This window comes from Rhinoderma darwinii, chromosome 8 (genome assembly GCF_050947455.1).
Source record: "Rhinoderma darwinii isolate aRhiDar2 chromosome 8, aRhiDar2.hap1, whole genome shotgun sequence".
NCBI classification, from domain to species: Eukaryota; Metazoa; Chordata; class Amphibia; order Anura; family Rhinodermatidae; genus Rhinoderma; species Rhinoderma darwinii.
The window spans coordinates 106972617-106999723 of NC_134694.1; the positions used below are offsets into that span (position 1 = coordinate 106972617).

General features: G+C 45.1%; 1 protein-coding gene across 1 annotated transcript; it reads right to left on the reverse strand.

Annotated features, from left to right (window-relative positions):
* Window positions 1–2618: 2618 nt before the first annotated feature.
* On the reverse strand, window positions 2619–27107 carry EXOSC5 (exosome component 5). The gene is made up of 6 exons (XM_075836218.1): window positions 26968–27107; window positions 18847–18960; window positions 17763–17884; window positions 15478–15618; window positions 12411–12500; window positions 2619–3171 (listed from the first exon to the last, which is right to left on the reverse strand). The coding sequence occupies exons 1-6, from the start codon at window positions 27071–27073 to the stop codon at window positions 3079–3081; spliced, it is 666 nt and encodes a 221-aa protein (XP_075692333.1). The 5' UTR covers window positions 27074–27107; the 3' UTR covers window positions 2619–3078.

Sequence of the window (27107 nt, forward strand, 5' to 3'; positions counted from 1 at the left end):
ATACATTTTTAGGGACTGGAAAACCCCTTTATAAGCAAAGTTAAAGAAGGCCTCCAGTGGAAACACAACTTTCACCTGACTGTATACCACGCTCCACACTTCTTTTATGTATTCTGTACTTACTTTTTGAACTGCTGCCTTGTCTGTGCTTTAAAAAAGCCTCCATCTTGATTCTTAGGATTTCCCCAGCTTTCTCTTCCTCTCTGCTTCGCTATCTATCAACATCACATGACCAGCTAAAGACCATACCATTTCTGCATGCTGGGGGACACTGGGATTATCATTCTCTCTATATCCTCCTAAATAAGCTGAGAAACCATAAGGGTATGTTCACACGCTAGACTAAAAACGTCTGAAAATACGGAGCTGTTGTCAAGGGAAAACAGCTCCTGATTTTCAGACGTTTAAGCCACTCACGATTTTCGCGGCGTTGTCTACGGCAGTTTTTAGAGCTGTTTTCAATGGAGTCTATGAAAAACGGCTCCAAAAACGTCCCAAGAAGTGACATGCACTTCTTTTTCGCGGACGTTTTGAAAAACAGCCGCGAATAAAAACGGCCCGTCGGAACAGAACGCCGTTTTTCCCATTGCAATAAATGGGCAGATGTTTGGAGGCATTCTGCTTCCGAAAATAGCCCGTGTGAACATACACTTAGTATACAGACAGGGAGGCTGCACTATATTCTTCTACATTATACCTGTGTGACAGGAACCTGTCTAATTATCAGTGGGAGCTGCTGATGATAGACGTTTCTGTCATAGTCCCCCTGCGTATAACTAGTGCGGTACAGGAAATACTGAAGCCTGTGATGGGTGACACATAAATCTCCATAGACCCAAGTAGAGAAAGTAGTCACCGAGCCTGATTCACACTGTTGCTAAGCAACCATCCCGGTCTGATATATAGAGATAAATAACAGGTGAGAGACTGACACATGGAATTCCATAATGATACACATGGGAAAGTTTAGTTTTGGCCGGCGTGTCCTTTTAAATGATAAAATTCTGAATGCCATCAGCCACCACGAGAGGGAACTTAATGCATACTGTTTATATACATTGAACTCATTAAAGGACAAGTGTCGCGGAAAATGTTTTATTTATATCAATTTGCTTTTAGTGTTTTATCTTTAAAAAAATTATTTATTTGTGTGTTTGTGTTTTACTTTTTTGTATTTTTTCACTTTTTCTTGTTTCACTTTTTTTTTCCATCTCTGTATGTGTTGATTAACGACACATACAGACATGGAATACGGCACATACAGCCCCATAGTGAATGCGAACGGGGCCCGTTCCATCCACTATGATGTACGCCGTCTGTGTGGGAACACAGTCCAAATTGAAGGTCTTCGGCCAAGCGATGTCCGGCGCCATTTTCTTGTGGACCGGAAGCCGCAGCCGGACAGTAAGATTTCTACTTCTGGTCGCGGCTTCCGGACTTGTGCACTTGGAGCGGAGGGAGCAGACCGGTGTGGACGGACCGGAGGGAGCGGCGGCGGCAGGAGCAGGTAAGTTAGGTCTGTGTATGTACGTGTTTTAGTGTGCGATTACTACTGTATGTAAACCTACTATACTGTGTGTTCGCTCAAAAAATGGCGACACACAGTGTAGGAGGTTTGACCGTTCAATCCCCTCCTTTCTCCTGCCACTAGCCAGGATAAGGGAGGGGGGATTCTGTGAGCTCACTAGAGCGAGTGAGTTTTCTCAAATTTTGCAGCATAAAGCAATGTGGTTGCTTTACCACATGCCAATGCTGCAATTTTGGGAATTGCTCCCTCTAGTGACCACCACTGGGAAATATTATAAATTAGAATCTAATTTATAATATGTTCTGACTCGTGAAAAAATTAAAAAAATGAGAACAATGTTTAATCACCTATACACTAACTGTTTAACTAAAAAAAAAAAAGAAAATATTTTCTAGCGACACATTCCCTTTAAGACAGTATGTAGTAAGCTCCCCCTAGTGGTGGTTGCAGGCAGCTAGAATCTTTTTTTATTTTTTTTCCTGTGCAGGGGATTTGGAGTTTGAACTGCTGTGAAAATATATTTACATACATTGGTGTCTGGTATTGTTGTGAGTGGATTCTTATATGCACTGACTGGATGGTATTTTCAGGAAAGGTGTAGATTATGTGACCAGAATGTTTGTAACCCTGTGCACACACTCTTTCCCATCTCCAATTCGTGGGTGGGGGTTAGCAATTTCAGAGAAAAGCTATAATCTTCTGTGCATACCCTCCTCCACTACCTCATGTGTCTGTAAGAAGAATGCATGAATCTATAGAGAAGACTTCCAGGTCAGCTGTGACACGAGACAACTATACTCAGTCAGCTCTGCTGTATATGAATTACCCCGAAAATAGATTACATTGTTAAGTGATATTAATAACATTTTATTTGAGAATTATCCATGAGAAATGCATTGTGGTCAAACGCATGAAATTATTAATTTTTTTTTAATTTTTATGTGTAAAATTACCCGCGATGCAGTTAAAAAAACAAAACGCTACCTCTTTTTGCAATTTATAAAATACATCCACTAGGGGCGCTATTTTGTTAATTTTTGGATCACAAGTAAAACCTATAACTCAGCACAAAGGACACAAATACCGGAAATGATATAAAACAGCGGAAACATTTATTAAACGACAAAATAACGAAAAGTGTCACAATGTAAATGCCGGTAACGCAAGTTTACAAAATTACTATTTACGCTTTTATGCTATTGATTGATTTCAACTTTGTGTATGAACCTTTGGAGCAATTATTTTGTACGCGCTCAGCTAAGGATCGTGGGAAATAGCCAAAGATCTATATGGCGTCCTGGAGACTTCTCCTGAAAAGACCCTTCACAGAACCGGTTAGTGGTGGATTCTATTTGGCGAGCTTATCCGATATCCACATGACTGTCAATCAATTCACAATGCCCTGCTATGAGACACGTTGTGCCTCGCGCCTCATAAGAAAATGCTGGGAAGGGGAAAAAAAAGACACAAGAAATAGAAAAAAATTATTTTTAGTCTGATGTCTCGTCATCCACGGTGCACAATGATTAGATGGAGGTTCACGTCTTCTGTTAGGATTTGGAGTATCGCCTCTTGACAGAGTCCCTGTAGAAGTGGAAGATATTTTGGGCTGAGATCTGGGCGGCTGCTATACACTGCTGGAGCTGCGGAGAGAAGAGACAGCGGTGAGGAGGGAGCGCCAGATATACACGGAGAAGACACATTATTAAACCCCCAGGCGCCCCGCACCCACCACCTCCCCCTCCCATCCTCCATCCGCTCACTTTATGAACTGCCACAGGGAGCCGCAGCTATTTGTTCAATTTTAATGATTCTCTTAACATCATTTTATTAAATTGTCTCTCGCTCTGTCTGCCTGGGGGGCGACTTGTACTAAAAAAGAGAAAATAGACGGGAAATCTTAAGACACCGAAAGCGGAAAACAAGACTAAACGACTGTCCTTCCCACCGCAGGGTGACAAAGACACTGCACATGATAAATAGTGTCTGTCCCTCCCACCGCAGGGTGACAAAGACGCTGCAAATGATAAATAGGGTCTGTCCCTCCCACCGCAGGGTGACAAAGACGCTGCAAATGATAAATAGGGTCTGTCCCTCCCACCGCAGGGTGACACGGAAGGGGGAATAAGACACGAGGGGCCTTCCACCGCAGCGTACACAGAAGCCGTGCCCGCTGACAGGGATGTAAGCGGAGGTGCAGGGTCTGTCCTTTCACCCTATAGGGTAACGGGGATAAATGGGGGCTACAATATGTAACATGCAAGTCGTTCTTACCACTGCCCCTATTAGACAGAAAGAAGGTATGAGACATGAATGTCCCTCCACATATAGGGTAACATAGAGATATGAGATGTGGATGTCCCTCCTACTATAGGGTAACATAGGGATATGAGACGTGGATGCCCCTCCACATATAGGGTAACATAGGGATATAAGACGTGGATGTCCCGCCTACTATAGGGTAACATAGGGATATGAGACGTGGCTGTCCCTCCTAATATAGGGTAAGAAGGATATGAAACGTGGATGTCCTGCCTACTATAGGGTAACATAGGGATATAAGACGTGGATGTCCCTCCTATAGGGTAACATAGGGATATGAGACGTGGATGCCCCTCCACATATAGGGTAACATAGGGATATGAGACGTGGATGTCCCTCCTAATATAGGGTAAGAAGGATATGAGACGTGGATGTCCCGCCTACTATAGGGTAACATAGGGATATGAGACGTGGATGCCCCTCCACATATAGGGTAACATAGGAATATAAGACGTGGATGTCCCTCCTACTATAGGGTAACATAGGGATATGAGACGTGGATGTCCCTCCTAATATAGGGTAAGAAGGATATGAAACGTGGATGTCCTGCCTACTATAGGGTAACATAGGGATATAAGACGTGGATGTCCCTCCTATAGGGTAACATAGGGATATGAGACGTGGATGCCCCTCCACATATAGGGTAACATAGGGATATAAGACGTGGATGTCCCTCCTACTATAGGACCACATAGGGATATAAGACGTGGATGTCCGTCCTACTTTAGGGTCACATAAGGAAGATATGAGACACGGATATTCCACCTTCTCAGGGCCGGCTTTACCTTGGATGTTGCAGAATTTTCTGTTGGCATCACCCTACCCCATATGGTGTTTTGCCATACAGTATACATATAACCATAGTGCCTCATTAGAAGTGCCATATGTAGGACAAGTAACACTTCTATACAGTGCAGCCACCAGCATCGTATAAGGCAAAAAAAGAGACTATACATTGCCTCGCAGTAGTGCCGCACAATGCCACCATACAGTGCTCAAATACCAACATACAGTCACCAAATAACAGCGCCATGTGTAATGTATTATCAGTGCTGTACAATTAATAAGATTACTGATGGTCACAAATACCCCTGAGGTGCCCCTTTCAGCATCGGAGCCAGATGGGGTCTCACACCCATAAGGCCGGCCATGTGTAGGGTGAAATAAGGAAGGTGGGTGATATAGATGCTCCTCTCACTGTAGATCAGCATGAAGCAGCTTATATGGATGTCCCCCCCATTATAGGGCGACAGTAACATCAGTCAGATATCGGAGATAGCGTGCCCGCACCACAGGGTGACATTAATGAGAGCTATGGGACATGGGATGTGCAGTGACAGGCAGGAACACGCTCGTATCATCAGTATTCACCAGAGAGGTGCGATCAGACAAAATACCGGATCCTCTCCAGCTGGGAGAGATCTGTACAGGGAGGGAGCGCAACGGGAGAAAAGGAGAGGAAAAATAACCCACAGAAATAGGAGTTCTCTCCCCACCTGGGACCCGAATATCTGCAGAGGGGACCGGAATGTCATCACCCCAATTTCTGGCGCTGCAGGAGATCAAATCTGAGAAGAGAATTCACAAGGACAGGACGGAGGAGCAGAGTCAGACGTGTGCAGCCAGTACGAGGGTGTAGTGTAGACAGAAAGGAGGAGGCGAGAATGAGCAGGGTGTTCGGTATTGGGGCGATCGGTAGATGCAGGAGGTGTATGTAGAGTCATGACGAGTATATAGCGTATCTATATAGTGCTTGATTCCTCCGCATCGCCACAGGTGAGTGAAAAACTGGTGGGGTCCCTCGCTGACAGCGGTGCCTGTTGGTAGTCAGTCGTCAGGGACTATTCAGCCTACCAAAATGATACTAAGGAGGACCATAAAAGAGGACTCCCTTTGTTTCCCTTTAAAGAGGACTGCCCTCCTCTCCTGACATGTCTGTTTTAGTGTTTTCCTCATAAAATAACAACTCTAGAGCATCTTTTCTTAGAACTCTGTGGTGTACCATTCCTCTCTTATTCCTCCTGGAAATGTATGAATAAACCTACCATTGGACGATACCATTCTATTTGTCCATGGGATGTGTCCCTACACACCCTGCCACTGTCCAATCAGAGCGGTTAGTAGACTGGAAGGGGAATGGTAACTCCTAGCTGTCGATTTATTCATATATTTCCAGGAGGAAAAACAGAGGAATGGCACAATGCAGAGTTTTTAAAAAAAGATGCTCCAGAATTATTATTTTTTATGGGGAATACAAGAATTTATTAAAACACAGGATGAAAGCTGGTAATGATGTTTTATTTACTTAGAGAGATATTGTCGTTATTTCAGGTTGTTTTCTGTGGTCACCATTTTTGTAAAAGTGACAACAGGAAGTGCGGCCATATTTGTTGTCGCCTTTGAAAAATGGCCGCAGTCCTTACAGAGTAGCAGCGCAGGGCGTCATTGGTGTTGTAGTGCTTGTCCCCAGCGCAGGGCATTATTGGTCTTGTAGTGCTTGTCCCCAGTGCAGGGCGTCATTAGTCTTGTAGTGCTTGTCCCCAGCGCAGGGCATTATTGGTCTTGTAGTGCTTGTCCCCAGCGCAGGACATTATTGGTCTTGTAGTGCTTGTCCCCAGCGCAGGGCATTATTGGTCTTGTAGTGCTTGTCCCCAGTTCAGGGCATTATTGGTCTTGTAGTGCTTGTCCCCAGCGCAGGGCATTATTGGTCTTGTAGTGCTTGTCCCCAGCGCAGGACATTATTGGTCTTGTAGTGCTTGTCCCCAGCGCAGGGCATTATTGGTCTTGTAGTGCTTGTCCCCAGTTCAGGGCATTATTGGTCTTGTAGTGCTTGTCCCCAGCGCAGGGCATTATTGGTCTTGTAGTGCTTGTCCCCAGTTCAGGGCATTATTGGTCTTGTAGTGCTTGTCCCCAGCGCAGGGCATTATTGGTCTTGTAGTGCTTGTCCCCAGTTCAGGGCATTATTGGTCTTGTAGTGCTTGTCCCCAGCGCAGGGCATTATTGGTCTTGTAGTGCTTGTCCCCGGCGCAGGACATTATTGGTCTTGTAGTGCTTGTCCCCAGTTCAGGGCATTATTGGTCTTGTAGTGCTTGTCCCCAGTTCAGGGCATTATTGGTCTTGTAGTGCTTGTCCCCAGCGCAGGGCATTATTGGTCTTGTAGCGCTTGTCCCCGGCGCAGGGCATTATTGGTCTTGTAGCGCTTGTCCCCGGCGCAGGACATTATTGGTCTTGTAGCGCTTGTCCCCAGTTCAGGGCATTATTGGTCTTGTAGTGCTTGTCCCCAGTTCAGGGCATTATTGGTCTTGTAGTGCTTGTCCCCAGTTCAGGGCATTATTGGTCTTGTAGTGCTTGTCCCCAGCGCAGGGCATTATTGGTCTTGTAGCGCTTGTCCCCGGCACAGGGCATTATTGGTCTTGTAGTGCTTGTCCCCGGCGCAGGGCATTATTGGTCTTGTAGTGCTTGTCCCCGGCGCAGGACATTATTGGTCTTGTAGCGCTTGTCCCCAGCGCAGGGCATTATTGGTCTTGTAGCGCTTGTCCCCGGCACAGGGCATTATTGGTCTTGTAGTGCTTGTCCCCGGCGCAGGGCATTATTGGTCTTGTAGTGCTTGTCCCCGGCGCAGGACATTATTGGTCTTGTAGCGCTTGTCCCCAGCGCAGGGCATTATTGGTCTTGTAGCGCTTGTCCCCGGCACAGGGCATTATTGGTCTTGTAGTGCTTGTCCCCAGTGCAGGGCGTCATTAGTCTTGTAGTGCTTGTCCCCAGCGCAGGGCATTATTGGTCTTGTAGTGCTTGTCCCCACCGCATGGGATTATTGGTCTTGTAGTGCTTGTCCCCAGCGCAGGGCATTATTGGTCTTGTAGTGCTTGTCCCCAGCGCAGGGCATTATTGGTCTTGTAGCGCTTGTCCCCAGTTGAGGGCATTATTGGTCTTGTAGTGCTTGTCCCCAGCGCAGGGCATTATTGGTCTTGTAGCGCTTGTCCCCGGCGCAGGGCATTATTGGTCTTGTAGCGCTTGTCCCCGGCGCAGGACATTATTGGTCTTGTAGTGCTTGTCCCCAGCGCAGGGCATTATTGGTCATGTAGTGCTTGTCCCCGGCGCAGGGCATTATTGGTGTTGTAGTGCTTGTCCCCGGCGCAGGGCATTATTGGTGTTGTAGTGCTTGTCCCCGATGCAGGGCATTATTGGTCATGTAGTGCTTGTCCCCGGCGCAGGGCATTATGGGTGTTGTAGTTCTTGTCCCCAGCAAGGGGCATTATTGGTCTTGTAGTGCTTGTCCCCAGCGCAGGGCATTATTGGTCTTGTAGTGCTTGTCACCAGCGCAGGGCATTATTGGTCTTGTAGTGCTTGTCCCCAGCGCAGGATATTATTGGTCTTGTAGTGCTTGTCCCCAGCGCAGGACATTATTGGTCTTGTAGTGCTTGTCACCAGCGCAGGGCATTATTGGTCTTGTAGTGCTTGTCCCCAGCGCAGGGCATTATTGGTCTTATAGTGCTTGTCCCCAGCGCAGGTCTTGTACGGTGCAGCTTTCCTCACACCTCACTCACAAGTGCAGGCGGATAATTTAGATAATGGGGGGTGACAGCAGCTTTGATCGGTCTGTATAAACATTTAAGCAGTCAGGGTGGGGGGCAGCCTGCCATTCCCCGTCTCACTGCTCAGACACCTGGTCATTGAGCTGACATCAGGGAGAAGTGTCACATTTGGGGAATTAGATGAAGAGAAAGGCTGGCAGGCAGAGATGCTGCTCCACAGAACCGTGTGCAGCCTGAAAGTGACGAACGCTGAGACACGGGCCAGTCAATTACCCAGAGATGATCTGATGGCCACCTGGAGGGACGACTGCCTGGCAGCGGGTGAGGATTTATAATTAAGTCAGTGCACAGGTTGTCAGAAGAAGTACAAGCATGCTGGCAAAGAGATGAGGGATTATAACCACCATCAGCAACACTGCCCTGATACACCCGTCCTAGAGGTATGAGAGTCACTGCCCTAATACACCCGTCCTAGAGGTATGAGAGTCTCTGCCCTAATACACCAGTCCTAGAGGTATGCAAGTCACTGCCATAATACGCCCGTCCTAGAGGTCTGCGAGTCACTGCCCTAATACACCAGTCCTAGAGGTATGAGAGTCACTGCCATAATACACCAGTCCTAGAGGTATGAGAGTCACTGCCATAATACACCAGTCCTAGAGGTATGCGAGTCACTGCCCTAATACACCCGTCCTAGAGGTATGAGAGTCACTGCCCTAATACACCAGTCCTAGAGGTATGCGAGTCACTGCCGTAATACACCAGTCCTAGAGGTATGAGAGTCACTGCCCTAATACACCCGTCCTGGAGGTATGCGAGTCACTGCCATAATACACCCGTCCTATAGGTATGAGAGTCACTGCCGTAATACACCAGTCCTAGAGGTATGCGAGTCACTGCCATAATACACCCGTCCTATAGGTATGAGAGTCACTGCCGTAATACACCAGTCCTAGAGGTATGAGAGTCACTGCCTAATACACGAGTCCTAGAGGTATGAGAGTCACTGCCATAATACACCAGTCCTAGAGGTATGAGAGTCACTGCCGTAATACACCAGTCCTAGAAGTATGCGAGTCACTGCCATAATACACGAGTCCTAGAGGTATGCGAGTCACTGCCCTAATACACGAGTCCTAGAGGTATGCGAGTCACTGCCCTAATACACCAGTCCTAGAGGTATGCGAGTCACTGGCCTAATACACCAGTCCTAGAGGTATGAGAGTCACTGCCCTAATACACCAGTCCTAGAGGTATGAGAGTCACTGCCCTAATACACCAGTCCTAGAGGTATGAGAGTCACTTCCCTAATACACCAGTCCTAGAGGTTTGAGAGTCACTGCCCTAATACACCAGTCCTAGAGGTCTGCGAGTCACTGCCCTAATACACCAGTCCTAGAGGTATGAGAGTCACTGCCATAATACACCAGTCCTAGAGGTATGAGAGTCACTGCCATAATACACCAGTCCTAGAGGTAGGCGAGTCACTGCCCTAATACACCCGTCCTAGAGGTATGAGAGTCACTGCCGTAATACACCAGTCCTAGAGGTATGAGAGTCACTGCCCTAATACACCAGTCCTAGAGGTATGAGAGTCACTGCCGTAATACACCAGTCCTAGAGGTATGAGAGTCACTGCCCTAATACACCAGTCCTAGAGGTATGCGAGTCACTGCCCTAATACACCAGTCCTAGAGGTATGAGAGTCACTGCCCTAATACACCAGTCCTAGAGGTATGCGAGTCACTGCCCTAATACACCCGTCCTGGAGGTATGAGAGTCACTGCCCTAATACACCCGTCCTGGAGGTATGAGAGTCACTGCCCTAATACACCCGTCCTGGAGGTATGAGAGTCACTGCCCTAATACACCAGTCCTAGAGGTATGAGAGTCACTGCCATAATACACCAGTCCTAGAGGTATGCGAGTCACTGCCCTAATACACCCGTCCTGGAGGTATGCGAGTCACTGCCCTAATACACCAGTCCTAGAGGTATGAGAGTCACTGCCGTAATACACCAGTCCTAGAGGTATGAGAGTCACTGCCCTAATACACCAGTCCTAGAGGTATGCGAGTCACTGCCCTAATACACCAGTCCTAGAGGTATGCGAGTCACTGCCCTAATACACCCGTCCTGGAGGTATGAGAGTCACTGCCCTAATACACCAGTCCTAGAGGTATGAGAGTCACTGCCCTAATGCACCAGTCCTAGAGGTATGAGAGTCACTGCCCTAATACACCAGTCCTAGAGGTATGAGAGTCACTGCCCTAATACACCCGTCCTAGAGGTATGAGAGTCACTGCCCTAATACACCAGTCCTAGAGGTATGAGAGTCACTGCCCTAATACACCAGTCCTAGAGGTATGCGAGTCACTGCCCTAATACACCCGTCCTAGAGGTATGCGAGTCACTGCCCTAATACACCAGTCCTAGAGGTATGAGAGTCACTGCCCTAATACACCCGTCCTAGAGGTATGCGAGTCACTGCCCTAATACACCAGTCCTAGAGGTATGAGAGTCACTGCCGTAATACACCAGTCCTAGAGGTATGAGAGTCACTGCCCTAATACACCAGTCCTAGAGGTATGCGAGTCACTGCCGTAATACACCCGTCCTGGAGGTATGAGAGTCACTGCCGTAATACACCAGTCCTAGAGGTATGAGAGTCACTGCCCTAATACACCCGTCCTAGAGGTATGCGAGTCACTGCCCTAATACACCAGTCCTAGAGGTATGCGAGTCACTGCCCTAATACACCCGTCCTGGAGGTGTCCCTTTTAATCTTCAGTATTTCTGCCCCTTGCAGGGTGTCTACATCTCTTCCCTTACACATTGGTCTTAGTGCAGAGGCAGAAACCTCTAAGTTGTACAGTTGTCTGCGTTCCTCCAGTCCTAGAGGTGTCTTCATTGTCACAGGTTTTCAAGACAGAAAACCACCGAACCTTGCCGTCTCCAAATTGCGTCCCCTTCCCATTGGTCAGTGACAGACGTAGTCTCAGTAGGATGTTTACTCCGAGCCCGAGGACTGTGGCAGACGGCATTACTGTGCAGTCACCGAGCCTGCCAGACCGTCATCACTCACTGGGCCTGGACGCTGCTCAAGACTGCCCAAAAATATTGATATTAACATAATGCAGCAACAGCCCGAGAGCAATCCCACAGTCTCCAAGGATCACACAGTAATGCAGACACCAGCAAAACCCTACAGGTTCAGCCCTACGCAGCATCCCGAGCTACAAAATCTGCAATATCCTAAGTGCAGCAATCTGTAATATCTAGTATATAGCATAACCTATAGAAATCTACATATAATAAACTGCACATATACAACGCAGATAACACAGTCCAGTCCCAGCACTCTAATAGAAATATATACGGGAACCAATCCGGCATATAAGAGCCTGCAGTGCATGTAAAGTGTGCCGGATTATCACACAATCCTGATTATAATAGTATAATTCCCACTGACAACTCTGTAAATAATATTTGTATCAACATTCTGATGTCAGAACCTGACGATTATACAGATATGAGCAGCGTTACAATGGCGCTGCTTATCTCGTCTTGCAGAAAAGACGGATCCTTTTCACAGATCGCTTTTGTAGAAAGTTCCTTCTCCTGTGACATATAGAGCATCCCATGCTTGGAACAAGAGGTTTTTGAGCAGGTGCAGTGAGTATTATACAGTACTGGTTTGTGTCTCAGCTGCTGCAGAACATCTTCATGAAAAGGATGAGGGAGTTTCATATGAATCAAAAAATATATGGTGGACAGTAATCTCCTTCTTTCTTTTCACAAAGAGGTTCTGTAACAGCTGCAGGACCAAAAAATACAGCTGCTGCAGATCTTCTTTATGAAACTTTTTCAAACTGTATGATAAAATACCTGCATGACTATGCGCGCTGTAGGATTGTGATGAAAGTCCTGCGTATGATTGGAGGGGAGCGTGGTCTATACCTGCGAGGTGACCGGAGAAGGCAGTGCCTGGAGGCATGTGTAGAAATGGACAGGACTGACACTTACCTCTGCAGGGGAGTAGACGCCTCGAGTGGAAACGGTTAATATTTTCTTTTCTGTACTCTCAATGGCGAACGTCAAAACAGCGCGGCTCTCCTGACAACATGATACAAAGTGTGATTAGTCATACCAATCCCATGATGACTTTCGGTTGCGCTGCAATATACTCGTCCTTCCCAATGAATTAGAATATCATCAAAAAGTTAATTTATTTCAGAAGTTCAATTCAAAAAGTGTCTCTCATCTAATATATATTTTTGGAATGTTTGTTTGAAGCCCGATTTTTCGTTGGTTTAAAAGCAGTCCATGTGACCGCTGCAGCCTGTGATTGGCTGCAGCGGTCACATGGGATGAAACGTCATCTCGGGAGGCCGGACTGGAGGAAGAAGCAGGAGTTCTAGGTAAGTTAACTTTTAATATTTTTTGAACTCCAGCGGTAGTCACTGTCCCGGGTGCTGAAAGAGTTACTACCGATGAGTTATCTCTTTCAGCACCCTGGACAGTGACTATCCCCTGACGTCGCCTAGCAACACTCCCGTAATTACGGGTGCACACACCTAGCCACCCGTAATTATGGGAGCCCCATAGACTTAGGCCTCATGCACACTTCCATCACCGTTTTCACCGTAGTCAGCGCATGGGGAACCTGCTAGATCACTATGTGCTGTCTTATACAGACACATTAATGTTACTGAAGTGTTTAGACAGTGAATAGACATTCCTTCCAGCCAGGACAGGATGTCTATTCACAATCCCGACACTTCGGTAACGTGTGTGACTTACAGCAGAGCAAGCGTAACCTCGCGAGATTGCGCAGTAAGTGACAGGTTGCAGCGAGATTACGAAGAAATGTTAACGAAGTGCCGGGATTGTGAATAGACATCCCGTCCTGGCTGGAAGGAATGTCTATTCACTGTCTAAATACTTCAGTAACATTAATGTCTCAGTATAAGTCAGCACATAGTGAATAAGGCAGTGTCACTATGCGCTGACTAAATAAATGGAGAGAAGTGCATGACGCCGATTGGTCACTGATTGGTCAGCGTCATACACTCCTCTGTACAATGCCCACTTGGTCTAAAGTAAAAACACGCCCAGCTGGGCATTAAGAAACTAATTTGCATAAAGCAAAAATCGCTCCTAACGTGGTAAAAATAGATCGTTTTTCTAAATAAAAAGCATTACTGTGACCTACATTACAGCGCCGATCTCCATATGTAGGAGACAGGGCACTTATAATGTGGTGACAGAGTCTCTTTAAAGAGGCTCTGTCACCAGATTTTGCAACCCCTATCTGCTATTGCAGCAGATAGGCGCTGCAATGTAGATTACAGTAACGTTTATATTTTAAAAAAACGAGCATTTTTGGCCAAGTTATGACCATTTTTGTATTTATGCAAATGAGGCTTGCAAAAGTCCAAGTGGGCGTGTTTAAAAGTAAAAGTCCAAGTGGGCGTGTATTATGTGCGTACATCGGGGCGTGTTTAATACTTTTACTAGCTGGGCGCTCTGACGAGAAGTATCATCCACTTCTCTTCACAACGCCCAGCTTCTGGCAGTGCAGACACACAGCGTGTTCTCGAGAGATCACGCTGTGTCTGCACTGCCAGAAGCTGGGCGTTCTGAGGAGAAGTGGATGATACTTCTCATCAGAGCGCCCAGCTAGTAAAAGTAGTAAAAACGCCCCGATGTACGCACATAATACACGCCCAGTTGGACTTTTACTTTTAAACACACCCACTTGGACTTTTGCAAGCCTCATTTGCATAACTACAAAAATGGTCATAACTTGGCCAAAAATGCTCATTTTTTAAAAATAAAAACGTTACTGTAATCTACATTGCAGCGCCTATCTGCTGCAATAGCAGATAGGGGTTGCAAAATCTGGTGACAGAGCCTCTTTAACTGATCGGCAGTAACTCTTTCAGCACCCGGGACAGTGACTACCGCTGGAGTTTAAAGTATTAAAAGTTAACTTACCCAGAACTCCTGCTTCTTCCAGTTCTGGCCTCCCGGGATGACGTTTCATCCCATGTGAATGCTGCAGCCAATCACAGGCTGCAGCGGTCACATGGACTGCTTTTAAACCAATGAAAAATCGGGCTTCAAACAAACGTTACAAAATATCTGCTAGAATATGAGTGTTTCACTTTTTGACTTAAATTACTGAAATAAATAAACTTTTTGATGATATTCTAATTCCTTGAGAAGGACGAGTATATTAGAGGTCAGTGAATACAACCTACCAGAAGACTCCAGTGTACATTAAAAAAAAAAAAAAAAAATAAAAGCTTCAGGCCAAAATCCTGTAATGGAGACCTGGTGTGGATCCAAAATCAGAACCAACATCAAGATCTACATCCATCCTGGTTTGATAGTGGTGAATCTCTCAGTAGTGCAACCTCAGGTGTGGGGACTGTAACTTCAAGCGATCATACGTCAGCATAGAAGTGATTAAAAAAGGGTTTGCACATTTTTATCACACATCAAGGATATAAAAATAAAGTCACAGGATTGCTGTGATTAACCGATTGAGCGAGGGCTTAAAAAGAGAGACAACATATGTGCTCAGGGCAGTTGCCAGTCATCAGGTGACAGTCGGAAAGCAACATGCTGCTGAAAAACACCATGCACCGAAATTTTAGGGCCACCAAGTATACTTTTAAAGGGAAATAAAGAAAAACAGGAAGTAGCTATCTGACAACTACCACTGTCAGCCATATTAGCTTTCATGGGTGTACTGTATCTGTCAAATGGTCTTCTCCATCAAACCAGCTTGAATATACATATACCTGTAGTTCGTGAAACAGGATATGGTTTCAGTAAACAACTATTTGTCAATAAGGAACAATGCATGTTGGGAAATTAAGTTAAACGATGATATCAGTGAGAGAGGAAGTAGCTAGCATTACTTTTCCTTTGCATCAGTTTTAATAAATCTCCCCATAGACCTATGTGTCCATGTTGTATGGTGACGCTACATTGTGATACTTGGGGAAGTGCTAAGAGTTTTTACAATGGCAGTGGTGGTAGCACAAAGGGCACTAAAACAATATCTGGGTGAATTACTGACCTTTTGATCTTTAGTAGTAGGGTCAATGGTTAATTGGCCATCATTGTCCAGTGCACAGGTGACACCACAGAACATAGCGCGCATTGGAAGTCCGGCATCCATCATGCCCATACAGGCTGCATTCAGGCAGCAGGCAAGCAACTAGGAGAAGGGTGGTTAAGGCTTAAAACAACAAAACTGATGCAGGAGATAACATATATTATTGTGTGAAAAATAATGTATGAGATAGACCAGCGCCCCCAAACACAAGGGATGTTGCGAAGTGCCGTTTACCGATGATGTCAGTGAGAGAGGAAGTAGCTAACTTCTCCTCCTACTTAGGTTTCAATATAGAAATCTGTATAGCAGGAAGGCAGTGACATAACTTTAAGAGAATAAAGCTAGTTTTACTGTAAACCCTGAGGCACCGGCTCTGAACAGCTTTCTGTGTAAATCTTTGGAAATATACTATAAAGGACAACGTCACCCATGATGTTCTCTAACAACCAGACAAGGAGATGATGAGAGCCGACGCAAGAATCAGCCGGATCCTATTTTAAGCCCTTTTCCCGGCAGTGCAGACATCTTGCTTTCAGGAGTACGACATCTTAATTCCAGCGCTACCTGTACAGCTTTAATTAACGTGATCATTTCTGACAAATTAAAGGGGAAGTGAAGCGCGCTTTACAGTACGAGCGCATTTCTTGTATCCGCAGACACAGCACGTACTCAGGATACAGACTGAAAACTCACAGGCAAAATTGTTCCTTCCCGTTCCCGATAATAACAAAACTGGGGCAATTCTTCTAATGACTCTTATTTGTACACTGCCCTCTGGAGGTCAGAGAAAATAGTGACCGGCTGACGTGAAAATACAAACTCAAGCCCCATGCACACCACCGTATTCTTCATTCGTAATCACGGACCCATTAATTTCTATGGGCTACGGACACCTTTCCGTATTTTTAAGGATGGGTGTCCGTGCCGTAGAGATGATAAAACATGCCATTTTTTTGTCCATAATTACGGCACGGACTCCCCATAGAAGTCTATGAACGCTTCCGTAATTATGGATGGCTACCGATGTGCATCCGTAGCCATCCACAATATACGGAAACGCTGCTACGCGACGGCAGGGATTCTTCCGTTTTTTTGCGGATACGTAAATACGGATGCAATACGGTTCCGTATATGCGGATGTTTTACGGATGACTATAAAAGGCCTACGGATCCGTATTTACGGATGGATGAAATTTCTGGACATGTGCATGGGTCCTTAACCCCTTAACGACCGGGCCTAAAAAGGTCTTAATGACCAGCTACATTTTTCAGTTTTTACCTCTCTGCATTTCAGCAGCCATAACTTTTTTATTTGTTCCTTGACGTGGCCGTATGAGGCCTTGTTTTATGCGGGAGAAAACGGCAGTTTTTCACATCCGAGCTTCACCCTTGCAGGACCCGTTATCTCGGATCCTCCATAGACTAGAGTCTATGGAGGGATGTGTGAAAACGCAGGAAAATAGTACATGTCCTATTTTTTCACAGACCCTTCACACGCTCCGTTGAAGCAACGGCCGTTTGAACGGCTCCATTGAAATACATGAGTCCGTGTGACGGCCGTTGTTTTAACGGCCATCATACGGACGAGTTACACGCTTGCCTGAATGAGCCCTGATGGTTGCCGCTTGAGCCGGTCGGCTCCGGGACTGCTGGTCCATAGTTTGTCTATTGCACCTGTTAATGGGCTGTTGAGAAGCGACATGAACTCGAGGTTGCCCTCTTCTATCTGCAGATCGTTTCTGCTGCAAGCAACTAATGGAAGTAAGCAATTCCCTAATATATTACCCTCTATACCTCCACTCAAATTTCCATCAGCAGCGATTATCCAGCAAATCGAAGCGTGCTCTGATTGGGCGTAAAACAAAAAGTGACATTTCAGTCTATACAGCTCTTTATGGAAGTCCAAATCTGTCCTAGAATTTAATCTCCCTGTTACGCTGCTATCAGGCTGAGCCGACTGTGGCATCAAATCAAACGGCTCTGCACAACGCCTGGCATTCTATCAATGAAAGATAAAGACAAGATAAAACAAGAAAGTAACGGGCAGCAGAAAGAAAACCGTGTACCGATAGCTGAAAACATAAAAAGGAATAAAACATTTGCAGGATTACATTGAGAGGCAGACTGATAAGTAATTGAAAGAATTGCAGGAATTCTCATTTGGAATACTGCCCTCCAGTGGTCAGACATAGGAAGTACAAGTGCGATAAAGTAAAAGACAAAGCTGGTGCATGGGATAAGGATACAGAACCCGCATCATTGATGGCCTGAAGAACAATGGTGATCGATGTGCGTGGGTGCAGAGTGCCCAGGATAACAGACTCACAGGTCTCCCGAATCAACTGTTCTTGGTACTTTTCTTGTATGGCTGATTGGGAGAGAGTATAAAAGAAGGATAGGAGTTAAATACAATTCAGCTCTGCTATATCAGTATGTTAAATGCAGAAATAAGGCTGGGTTCACACTGCCATAAATATCTGATAGATGTGGGTCCCTCCTTTAGGTCCCACACCTATATCCAAACGGGGATCAACCGACCCCATTCCGCCTAGTGAGGCAGCCACTTCCAGGTGGAGAATCCGGGGAGTGATGGATGGGAATTATGTAAATCGCCAAGCTCGCTGTGCTCTGCTGTTTCCGTAATTCCCACCCAGCTCTCCACTAATTTTTTTTTTTTAGAACTCTACATTGTGCCGTTCCTCTGTTAGTCCTCTTGGAAATGTATGAATAAATTGACAAGTCGGTGTTATGATTCCTCTTGTCAGAGGCGTGTCCCTATACAATCTCACTTTCTCAGCACTGATTGGACAATGTCAGTCTGTGTAGGGACAGCCCCCCAACTGATAACACCCAGTTATCAAATTATTCATGCATTTCTAGGAGGAATAACAGAGGAACAGCACAATGTATAGTTCTAAGAAAAGATGTTTTAGAAATTTTATTTCATGGGGAATACAAGTATCTACTAAAACAGACATGTCAGGAGAGGTGACCGGTCCCTGAAATGTTCCAGATCAGCCAGACATAGTTTGCAAAGTTGCTGTTAGCTGAAATTTCTGAGTCCCAGGGGACACTATGGCACCTGCGGGTGATGTGTCGGACAGCCCTGGTCTTGCTGATTTTGACACTTAGCAGAATCCACATTGGCGCCAGTCTGCTTTATTAGATGTATATAATGGATGCAGTATACGGTATAGAAGACTCCGAACACAGATATGCTAATTACAATATGAATAATTCTTTACAGCACGTCCATTGAAAAGCGTGGGGATATGTCAAAGATGTAATATCCACACCCACATATCGACAACCTGGGATCAGGGCACTCACCCGGTAACCCTACTTTGGGTCGGACCATCACTTCAATAGTGGACTTGTCATGCATCTCTCTGCTGAATTTAATCTCCGCTGGGCCGTACACTCCGGCCAGAACTGATGTGTCCCCTGCAGAAACAGTAAGAAGAACAAACGTAACCACGGTCAATGTCTCCTGTGATTTGTCTTAATCATTACACAGTAAAATGTTTTAAATCTGATAATCCAGAAATTCTGAAGGCACATAAACGTAATATAATCTGGAATGTCATAAGAGCAGAAGACGGGGCAGAGATTATGAGATGTATCTACCCTTTAGGCCTCGTTCACACAACAGAATTTGCACACTGAGAATTACGTTGGTAACAAGACTCTTATTAATGTCAATGGGAAACCACCACGTTGTTCAGACAGAGCGGGATTTTCAGCGGACGGAATAGAAAACCGCCCTCCTGGAAAAAAAAAAAGTGACATGTCACTTCCTGGCGCGGTTTCTGTGACGTTTACCCGCCTCAAACAACTACAGAAGCCACAAGCAGATGCTGCCACAGTGCCCTCTGCAGATGCTGCCACACACACCCCAAGTAGATAGCTCCATTGGGGCTCCCTCTAGGAGTGGAATCCCCAGCCAGAGCGTTGCCGATCCTTTGGCTGGGGATTCCTCTACTGTTGGAGCCCCTGATGTCACTGTCCATACACTGTGACGTCAGGGGATCCTCCTGGACGAGAATGTGATATCAGGGGCAACCCCAGAGCCGGTGTCCCGGAGCAGAGCACTAGTATAGGCTCTGCGCTGGAACTCTGGGAAAGCCACTGACATAAGTGTCCATATATGGACAGTGACGTCAGGGGCTTGCCCAGAGCTGGGGTCCCGGAGCAGAGCCACTTCTAGCACTCTGCCTGGGTTTCCAGCTCTGATCCTGACATCACTGTCCATATATGGACATGGATGCCAGGGGCAACTCCAGAGTTGGAGACCCGGGCAGAGCACAAGTAGCACTCTTCCTGGGACTCCAGCTGTGCTCCTGACATCACTGGCTCTCCTGCTCTGGGGAAGCCCGTGACATCACTGTCGATGTATGGACAGCGATGTCAGAGGCTTCTACAGAGTCCAGGAGCAGAGCCTATACTAGCGCTCTGCCCGGGACTCCAGCTCTGGGGAAGCCCCAGACATCGCTGTCCATATGTGGACAGCGATGTCAGGGAATTCCAGAGTCCCGGAGCAGAGCCTGTATTAGCGGCTCTGTGTCCCGCGGGCCGCAGATGACTGCCCCAGGGGCCGCATGCGGCCCGCGTACTTGAGACCCCTGCTATAGATTGACCTGGGATCCACAATACTGAGCCCTGGCAGTACTTTTTAAAAAACGAAACAAAAAAAACCAAAACATACTCCCCCCGCATAGCGACGCGTTCCTGCTCCCCAGATTGGTCTGTGTTGATCCGGCCTCCTGTGATTGATTTCTCATGGGACAATAGTCATCCCAGATGGTCTTGTTTGTTTTTTTTTTTAAACCCCCCCCCCCCCCTGTGCTCCTCTTTCCTGCGGCACATCCGGGCCAAATTCTGAACCAAATTAAATATGATTTGGAGCGATCTTTCTACCGGAATTTCCTGTGAAATCTTAGTCTGAGTTTTTTCTTGCGGAAATGCAGCTATACCGCAGCAAAAACCACATTTGGCAATTGTTGCAGATTTTTAATTCCCCACTGAACTCAATCTGCAACAAATGCGCAGCCATAATGTCAATATATGCTGCGGGTTGAAATATCTGCACCACAGGGCAATTTCTGCACAGAAACTTTACGCAGTGCGTGGATGAGATTTGTTTAGTGCTACTAGAATATGCTGACGATTTTCCGTCCGCAAAACTTAGCTACGTGTTAACTTAGCCGAATGCATCATGAACACGACCGTGTGCGCCGGCCGAGTCCCGTCAGTGATCCGTGGAAAGATAGGACATGTCCTATCTTTCCACGGATCGGAGAATCGGGTCAGTTTTCACAGACTCGATTCACCCGCTAAAGTGAATAGGTCAGTGATGACTACCGGGTGCCACTCGGATTCCATTAAAAAACAAAAAAAAAGTTAATCCTTTAACCCGTTAGTGACCGCCAATACGCCTTTTAACGGCGGCCACTAACGGGCTTTATTCTGATGCATATGCCTTTTTACGGCGCTGCATCAGGATAAAGTAAACAGAGCAGGGAGCGTCAAATCTCCCTGCTCTCAGCTGCTAGTGGCAGCTGAGGGCTGGGAGCGTCCCTGCTCTGCCGGGTGAGATCGATATTAGTATCGATCTCACCTGTTTAACCCTTCAGATGCGGTGCGCAATAGCGAGCACCGCATCTGAGAGGTTTTGGAGAGAGGGAGGGAGCTCCCTCTCTCTCCCACCGACACCCGGCGATACGATCGCCGAGTGTCTGTGTCTCTAATGGCAGCCGGGGGCCTAATAAAGGCCCCCAGGTCTGCCAGTAATGAATGCCTGCTAGATCATGCCGTGGGCATGACCTAGTAGATGCATGTCCGTTTTAAACGGACAGGCAGTAATACACTGCAATACAAAAGTATTGCAGTGTATTATAATAGCGATCGGAGAATCGCATATTATAGTCCCCTAGTGGGACTAGTAAAAAAGTGAAAAAAAAGTTTAATAAAGTTAAAAAAAAAAATGTGAAAAAAATGAAAAACCCAGCTTTTCCCCTTACAAAATGCTTTACTATTAAAAAAAACTAAATAAAGTAAAAAAAGTTACACATATTTGGTATCGCCGCGTCCGTAACGAACCCGACTATAAATCTATTGCATTATTTAACCCGCACGGTGAACGCCGTAAAAAAAATAATAAAAAAACTATGGAAAAATTGCTGCTTTCTGTGAATCCTGACTTAAAAGAAATGTGATAAAAAGTGATCAAAAAGTCGCATCTTCTCCAAAATGGTACCAATAAAAACTACAAGTCTTCCCGCAAAAAAAAAGCCCTCTTACGACCGCATCGGCGAAAAAATAAAAACGTTACGGCTCTTCAAATATGGAGACACAAAAACAAGTCATTTTGAAAAAAAAGCGTTTTCACTGTGTAAAAGTAGTAAAACATACAAAAACTATACAAATTTGATATCGTTGCAATCGTAACAACCCGCTGAATAAACTTATTGTGTTATTTATATCACACGGTAAACGCCGTTGATTTAAGACGCGGAAAAGAGTGGCGAAATTTAAGGTTTTTCTATCCCCCCCCCCCCAAAAAAAAGTTAATAAAAGTTAATCAATAAATAATATGTCCCCCAAAATGGTGCTATTAAAAAGTACAATTTGTCCCGCAAAAAACAAGACCTTATACAGCTATGTCGACGCAAAAATAAAAAAGGTTATAGCTCTTGGAATGCGACGACGGAAAAATGGCTTGGTCATTAAGGTCTAAAATGGGCTGGTCATTAAGGGGTTAACAAAAAACTAAACAAATACAGATGGAAAACTAACAACTTATAAAAAAAAATAACAGAACGATACAGAAACAAAAAAGAAACAAATCGAAAACAAAAAACACCATTACATACAGGTCCTTCTCAATGAATTAGAAGATCATCAAAAGGTTAATTTATTTCAGTTATTCAATTCAAAAAGTGAAACTCCTATCATAAAGATTCATTACACACAGGGGGATCTATCGCCAGCATTTTTTTCTTTTAATGGTGGGATGAAACGTTATGCCAGGAGGCCGGACTGGAGGAAGAAGCAGAGAGTTCTGGGTAAGTATTAACTTTTTTTTTGTTGCAGGTTTTTGATGGAAACATTAGAAATCTATATTGTGATCGCCGCTCATGGTACTCACTGTCCAGCGGTAGTCACTGTCCAGGGTGCTGAAAGAGTTACTGCCGATCAGTGCAGCCCCTTCTCTCTATCCAGCACTGTAATTACGGGCGTTTTTACGTTCGTGTGCATGGGGCATGACATATTGACATGTTTTTTGCTTGTCGCCTCTGCAGATTGAACCTTTTTTTCTCCAGACGGAGGGAGTGCCCCCTTGTTTTTGAGGGGGTTTTACATGGAACAGGATTTCACCATATTTTTTGTATGTGCCATTAATATATTTATATAAATTAATCATGTCCCCCCTTAGTCGTCTGTTTTCAAGTCTAAATAAGTTTAAAGGGAACGTGTCGCTAGAAAATGTATTTATTTATTTTTTTAGTTAAACAGTTAGTATATAAATGATTACACATTGTTCTAATTTTTTCACAAGTCAGGAAATATTATAAATTAGATTCTAATTTATAACATTTCTATGTGCTGGTCACTAGAGGGAGCAATTCCCAAAATTGCAGCATTGGCATGTGGTAAAGCAACCTCATTGCTTTATGCTGCAAAATTGGAGAAGACACACTCGCTCTAGTGTCCTCACACAATCCCCCCTCCTTTATCTTGGCTAGTGCCAGGAGAAAGGAGGGGGTTGAATGTTCAAACCTCCTACACTTACATTTTTTTGAGCGAATGCACAGTGTAGGAGGATTAGATACAGTGGTAATCAGACAGTATAACACGAACATAATACACACATCACATACACGAACATAACTTACCTGCTCCTGCCGCTGTCTCCGCTCCTAGTCCTTGCGTCTGAACATATGGCCGGAAGCCGCGACCGGAAGTAGTCATCTTACTGTCCGGCTGCGGCTTCCGGTCCACATGAAAATGGCGCCGGATGTCCGAAGACCTTCCTTTTGGACTGTGTGGGAGCGGCGCATGCGCCGTTCCCACACAGACAGCGTACGCTATAGTGAATGGAACGGCTCCCGTTCGCATTCTCTATGGGGATGTATGTGCCGTATTCCATCTCTGTATGTGTCGTTAATCGACACATACAGAGATAAAAAAAAAAATGGCAGCCCCCATAGAGAAGTAAAAGTAAGAAAAAAGTACAACACAAATAAATAAAATTTATTTTAATGACATACTAAAAGCAATAACATATATATAAAAAAAAATATTTGTGACACCTTCCCTTTAATTCTTTTAATCTTTCCTCATAACTTAGATTCTCCATGCCCCTTATTAGCTTTGTTGCTCTTCTTTGTATTTTTTCATCCTTTCTATGAACTGGAGCCCAGAACTGAACTGCATATTCTAGATGAGGCCTCACTAATGCTTTGTAAAGTGGCAATATTACATCCCTGTCCCGTGAGTCCATGCCTCTTTTAATACACGACAATATCTTGCTGGCCTTTGAAGCAGCTGATTGACATTGCATGCTGTTATTTAGTTTATGATTTACAAGTACACCCAGATCCTTCTCAACAAGTGAATCCGCCAGTGTAGCGCCCCCTAGGACATATGATGCATGCAGGTTGTTGGTACCCAGATGCATAACTTTACATTTATCTACATTAAACTTCATCTGCCAAGTGGACGCCCAAACACTTAGTTTGTTTAAATCTGCCTGTAATTCATGAACATCTTCCATAGTCTGAACTATATTGCATAGCTTGGTGCCATCTGCAAAAATAGAAATAGTGCTATTAATCCCATCTTCTATATCATTAATAAATAAGTTGAATAATAGGGGTCCCAGCACTGAACCCTGGGGTACACCACTTATTACCGGGGACCATTCAGAGTAGGAATCATTGACCACAACTCTCTGGATACGGTCCTTGAGCCAATTCTCAATCCAATTACAAGCTATACTTTCTAAACCTATAGTCCTTAATTTACCCATTAGATGTCTATGAGGGACAGTGTCAAATGCCTTTGCAAAGTCCAAAAACACTAAATCCACAGCGGCCCCTTTGTCTAGGCTTCTGCTCACCTCTTCATAAAAACAAATCAGGTTGGTTTGACAACTTCTGTCCTTCGTAAAACCATGCTGGCTGTCACTTATAATACTATTTATTGTCACATAATCCTGTATATAGTCCCTCAAACCCCCCCCCCTAAATTTTCTTCCGGGTATATGACGCGCCACTAGTGACGTACAGCAGGGACCGCGCACGCGCATTACCGGCTATACAACAGAACAGCCCATGCCCGGCACGTCAATAGTGACGCATCGTATACTCGGAAGAAAATTGAAGATCAACACAGCGGCCAGAGAGTGACGTCACCCGTCATGTACCCCACGGCAGCATCTGGAAACGGGGCCAATTTGGAAAACGTAAGTACATTACAAATGTATTTACATTCAGAATTTACAAGCATTAACACATACACATTTTAACTCAGAAAACCCCTTTAAGGGGGTTTTATTTTACACTGGGCGATTATCGTGCAGACGAGCGTCCATATAACGCTCGTTGCCCTCTGTCAACAAGGCAGCGATCAGCAGAAGAACGAGCAAACGCGATAATCTGCTGATCGTATAGTTTTAACTCGTTAGTGACCGGCCCATCGTGTTTCTACGTCGGTCACTAACGGGCCTTATTCCGTTGCCATAGACTTTTTACGTCGCGGCATCGGAATAAGTAAACAGAGCAGGGAGCTGTCAAATCTCCCTGCTCTCAGCTGCCAGAGGCAGCTAAGGGCTGGGAGCGTCCCTGCTCTGCCGGGTGAGATCGATATTAGTATCGATCTCACCCGTTTAACCCCTCAGATGCGGTGCACAATAGCGAGCACCGCATCGGAGTGGTTTTGGAGAGAGGGACGGAGCTCCCTCTCTCTCCCACCGACACCCAGCGATACGATCGCCGAGTGTCTGTGTCTCTAATGGCAGCCGGGGGTCTAATAAAGGCCCCCAGGTCTGCCCGGAGTGAATGCCTGCTAGATCATGCCGCAGGCATGACCTAGCAGATGCCTGTTCGTGTTAAACGGACAGGCAGTAATACACTGCAATACAAAAGTATTGCAGTGTATTATAAATGCGATCGCAGAATCGCATATTATAGTCCCCTAGTGGGACTAGTAAAAAAGTGAAAAAAAAGTTTAATAAAGTTAATTTTAAAAAAAATGTGAAAAAAAATGAAAAACCCAGCTTTTCCCCTTACAAACTGCTTTACTATTAAAAAAAACTAAATAAAGTTAAAAAATGACACATATTTGGTATCGCCGCGTCCGTAACGACCCCGACTATAAATCTATTACATTATTTAACCCGCACGGTGAACGCCGTAAAAAAATAAATAAAACAACTATGGAAAAATTGCTGTTTTCTGTGAATCCTGACTTTAAAAAAATGTAATAAAAAGTGATCAAAAAGTCGCATCTACTCCAAAATGGTACCAATAAAAACTACAAGTCATCCCGCAAAAAAAAAGCGCTCATACAACCGCATCGGCGAAAAAATAAAAACGTTACGGCTCTTCAAATATGGAGACACAAAAACAAATAATTTGGAAAAAAAAGCGTTTTTACTGTGTAAAAGTAGTAAAACATACAAAAACGATACAAACTTGGTATCGTTGCAATCATAACAACCCGCTGAATAAAGTTGTTGTGTTATTTATACCACACGGTAAACGGCGTAGATTTAGGACGCAAAAAAGAGTGGCAAAATTTCAGATTTTTTTCTATTCCCCCCCAAAAAAAAGTTAATAAAAGTTAACCAATAAATAATGTCCCCCAAAATGGTGCTATTAAAAAATACAACTTATCCCGCAAAAAACAAGACCTTATACAGCTATGTCGACGCAAAAATAAAAAGGTTATAGCTCTTGGAATGCGACGATTGAAAAACGTAAAAAATAGCTTGGTCATTAGGGTCCAAAATAGGCTGGTCATTAAGGGGTTAAAAAAGTAAACTATTATTGTTGTCGGCAGCGCATCTCCCTGTGTAAACATGGAGATGCGCTGCCGACATGATAATGTATGTGGAGGAGGTAACGAGCAAAAAAATAAAACACAGCATGCACTGCTTTCATCCATTAAAGTCTATGGAGAGTGATTAAAATACATATGTGATGCATATTAGATCCGTACTGCTCCGTTTTTTAAAGAGAAGCAGTTGCCCGTGGCAACCAATCAGATCCCCGCTTTTATTTTCTAACCCGCGCTGCAGAGATGACAGCTGGAACCTGATTGGTTGTTCTGGGCCACGCCCTCACTATGTCTCCGTATTGGTTACACATACATGACGGTCTACAGATGTCAGTTATTCAGAGACGTCATTATTAATAACATATAATCTTTAGTAAATGACCCAATTACCCTGCACGAACGTAGCGGAGCCATCCGGCCTGCTCAGCAGGCTCTGCTCACAGGCGATCTCTCTCAGGCCCGGTTCTAGCGCCTCCATCATTCTCCAAAACAGCATGTGCAAGATACTTCCACTTCCGGGGTCCTGCGCT